The sequence below is a fragment of the Lactuca saligna genome, chromosome 3 (genome assembly GCF_052625555.1).
Source record: "Lactuca saligna cultivar CGN05327 chromosome 3, ASM5262555v1, whole genome shotgun sequence".
Classification (NCBI taxonomy): Eukaryota; Viridiplantae; Streptophyta; class Magnoliopsida; order Asterales; family Asteraceae; genus Lactuca; species Lactuca saligna.
The window spans coordinates 8,239,540-8,243,449 of NC_136419.1; the positions used below are offsets into that span (position 1 = coordinate 8,239,540).

The 3,910-nt window shown below is 35.7% G+C and overlaps 1 protein-coding gene across 1 annotated transcript; it reads right to left on the minus strand.

Annotated features, from left to right (window-relative positions):
* Window positions 1-408: 408 nt before the first annotated feature.
* LOC145034394 (1-aminocyclopropane-1-carboxylate synthase-like) lies at window positions 409-2,340 on the minus strand. The gene is made up of 3 exons (XM_078982796.1): window positions 2,069-2,340; window positions 1,690-1,982; window positions 409-1,601 (listed from the first exon to the last, which is right to left on the minus strand). Exons 1-3 carry the CDS (start codon window positions 2,237-2,239, stop codon window positions 608-610), a joined length of 1,458 nt encoding a protein of 485 aa, XP_078838922.1. The 5' UTR covers window positions 2,240-2,340; the 3' UTR covers window positions 409-607.
* Window positions 2,341-3,910: the final 1,570 nt, after the last annotated feature.

Consider the following 3,910-nt stretch of genomic DNA (forward strand, 5'->3'; position numbering starts at 1 on the left):
ACAGTGTCAGACTTTGGTGGCAGCAAAGAGAGCGGCAGATACTGGTGATGGTAGAGAAAGAGAGAGAGAGAGAGAGAGAGAGAGAGAGAGAGAGAGAGGTGTCAATGTCTATCGCCGGTGAAGAACGTTTGGGTGTCGATGGTCTCGTTGGGTTTCACATAAACGAAAGGAAATAGGGGGTTATGAGAGGGATGGGCCCCGTGTATCTAATCATTATTTTTTTGTTAATAATAAAATAAATAATAAAATCAAGATAAATAAAACGAGGGTAAATTAGTCTTTTTAAGTGTGCCAAGGACTTAATACGCAACAAAAACAAATTATAGGGACGTTCCGAGTTAAAAAAAATTGTTAGGGACCAACCATGCAAACTACCCAAACCATAGGGACCATTCATGTAATTTACCCTTATAGTAATACATAGAACAATTTCATTCAGTTTTTATTCAAACTTTATTTTACACAATAGGTCATGTCATGCACCAAATAATTATGTCATAGACACTATACAATTCTCACACTTCTATGCCCTTACGCTCTTTATCTCAAAAACCTAGCTTGCGTCTATTGTACTTCATGCATCAACACTTGTACCACGCATGCTGGTCTAATTATGCGCCCGCACCAACGGTGAGGCAAGCGGGGAATGAGGTGACATTCGATGAGGAGTCAACATATCATCAAGCCTTCGTGATGATAACCTGAAATGTTGATTGTTTTGCCAACAAGGCCTCATGGTCTTGATCTCGAGCATCTTGTTCTTTAGCACAAACGTCTTAATCCTTCTTAATGCGATCATAGTGGTCTCATCGTCCATGTTTGCAAAGCAAACACGGAACCAGCCAGGCTCAGAGCAGTGGAATGACGAGCCTGGTGAGACATTCAACTTAATATCACATATTATAGTTCGCCAGAATGTCATTTCAGATTCAAAAGTTGGCTCTTTTAGGAATCGACGTAAATCCATCCAAAAGAACAAGCCCGCGTTGCTTTCCAAGCTACCGATTCCGACCTGAGCTAGCCCACGGGTAAACATATCGTGCCTATGGGCTAGCCTGATTCGGCTCTCGGATATAAAGTTGTCAACAAACTTATTGTCCGATAGCATGGAGGCGAGCATGTGTTGGGTTTGAGTCGAAACGAGCCCGAAGCTCGACATTTTACGAGCGATGTTGACGACATTGTTGTTGTAGGAATACACGATTCCGACTCTAAACCCCGGGAATCCCAGGTCTTTTGAGAGACTATAAACGATATGAATCAAGTCTAGGTTGCATTTGGGCTCTTCTTTTATGATTTCTGCAATGCTAATGAATTCATCACCTTTGGTTACTGTGCCGGCGTAGATCTCGTCGCATATGAGGTGGATGTTCTTGTCGGTGATGAAAGTCACTAGATCTTTTAAGGTTTCCCTGTCGAGGAAAGTTCCCAATGGATTTGATGGGTTTGTTATTAACAGCCCTTTGACTTTAATGTTGGCTAGTTTTGCTTTCTCGTATGCAGTTTCGAGAGCTTCAGAGGTGATCTTGAAGTTATTTGAGCTTTCACAAACCACCGGTAAAAGCTTGACTCCAGTTCGCCATCCCAAATCTCGATCGAACCTGCAAAGTTGAAATTGGAGTTATTTAGTGGAACATATATGAAATTAAAATTCTTCTAACATGTCTTTTTATACAGAGATGTACATACCCTGGATAATATGGGGTGGGAACTAAGAATGCTTCGCCGGGATTCGCCAAACAGAAAGCCAGCGTTTCATGAGCTCCGGTGGCTCCACCACTCATCACAATGCGGTCAGGGTCAAATGTCACACGGTTTCCTCGAACTCGGCTCATGAAATTAGCAATGGAGTTTCTGAACTCCGGCAAGCCATGGTAGTCTTGAAAAATGGCAATCTCTTTGAAATCCGAAGCTCCCTGTGGGGTACAAATTGAAGCAGTCGGGTTCGCTTGAATCCATTCTTGGATCAAATCAAAACAAAGCTGAAGAACAAACAAACAGATTAGTATAACGAAATTCGAAATTTCCAATCTGGTGTAGTTAAATGCATTAATATATGTATGTATACCATATTCTCGGCAAGACCCATTTGAATAACGCCGGTGGGATTGTGTTTAGAGTGGAAGGGATTGGCGTCGTACGCCTTCCAACCGTCGAAATAGGGAGAGTTTTCGCCATGTCCGTCGTTGGTTGCGATCTTCGATAAAATGTTTTGGGTGTTCTTCATGGTGACCTCCATTGACTCGATTGATTTAATTATACTTTAAAGAAGACGAAGGAATCAGTAGCAGAAAAAGGTTGAATGAATTGAATGTTGTTAAGTTGAGGAGTTCATAAGAAGGAGGAGAATTATATATAGAGAATGACTGGGGAAGGAAAGTTCTTTGAAGATGGGACCATTTTGAGTTCTGGCCGCCACCACATTTTTTTCTCGATTTTATTTCAATCTTCAATTTGTCATGTTAGTGTTTGAGACTCATGGAATTATTGCTTTGATTCAACCCACAATATAAATTTCAAATTATTACTACTTCAAAACTTATTTTATCTAATATAATTTTAGACAAAAATAACGTTTGTTAACTTTATAAAAATAATTATCATAATTTATAAAGTAGTTTATTAATAGTTTGTCAAACACGGATGTAAGATAAACTTCACAAAAATCATTATATTCTTACAAAATTTCGTTTTTAACACTGTGATTTTTTTTCTACAATTTAATCACTTTTAGATTTTGCAATGTTAACCACTTAATCAGTCAACTCATTTACCCGATGATGTGTCATGTCACCAAAGAGACAAGTATGGATATATCACCCGGTAATTGGGTTCATCGATTAAGTGATCAAAATTGTAAAATAAGAACACTTACCGACAAAATTGTCACAAAAAATGATAGTTTGAAAATTAGATTATTACTAAAACATAATGATTTTTTTATGACAGTTGATTCATATACAACAACAGTTAGTTTTAAAAATTGAAGTTTGTTATCAATTTAAAATATAAAATCGGTTACTTGGCAACTTTAAGACATTATGGAAAGTTGGTTTCCAAAAAATAATGATAAACCCTTTATCTAAGATAATAACATTTTATGTGAGGTAATTCTGTATATATAACAATTTATGTTTTAAAATGTTATATTATATAATCTTATAAAGCATACATTACATTGTTGTGAACAAATCATTTTCATATTTTATACTTCATCATTTCAAATATTGATGTATCTTATATAATATCAAAATTAATATAAGGCTTTTGATCATTTTGTTTTGAATTTTTCCGGATGTTTATTTTGGTCATTATATTTTGTTTAAGTTTTGTTTATTTTAGTCATTCTAACAGGTGATAAACGGTATATAAAATCAAACGATGTTGTCATGGTTATAATTAGTCATTGAACATTTTTGGATGTTTTATTTTAGTCATTATATTTTGTTTAAGCTATCATTAGTCACTAACCTTGTTTATTTTATTTTTTTTCATTTTAGTTACTCTAATTTTTTTGGTAACATTTATATAAAAAAAATGCTAGTTTGTTCTTTTTCTCTACACTTCAACTTGATACATCAATTATTTTAGAGTACATTATACGAATAATCCCTGTGATTTAGAGTAGTCTTCACGTTTAGTCCTTAACTTTTTTTTATTTTTAACTCGAACGGTTCCAATAGTTTTAAAAGGACTATTTTGCCCTTATCCACCACATCACTCTTGTCACCAGTAGAAACACACTCAATCATCGTTGAATAATTAGTTTCACTTTGGGTGACTCTTTGAGAAGTGTTCGTATCGGGTGACCTAAAGTGCATAATATATTGGTATGTTAGAATCAATTGAAAACACAAACAAGTCTATGTTTTCTACCAAGAGCATGCATTAAGGGACTTGATACAAGAAC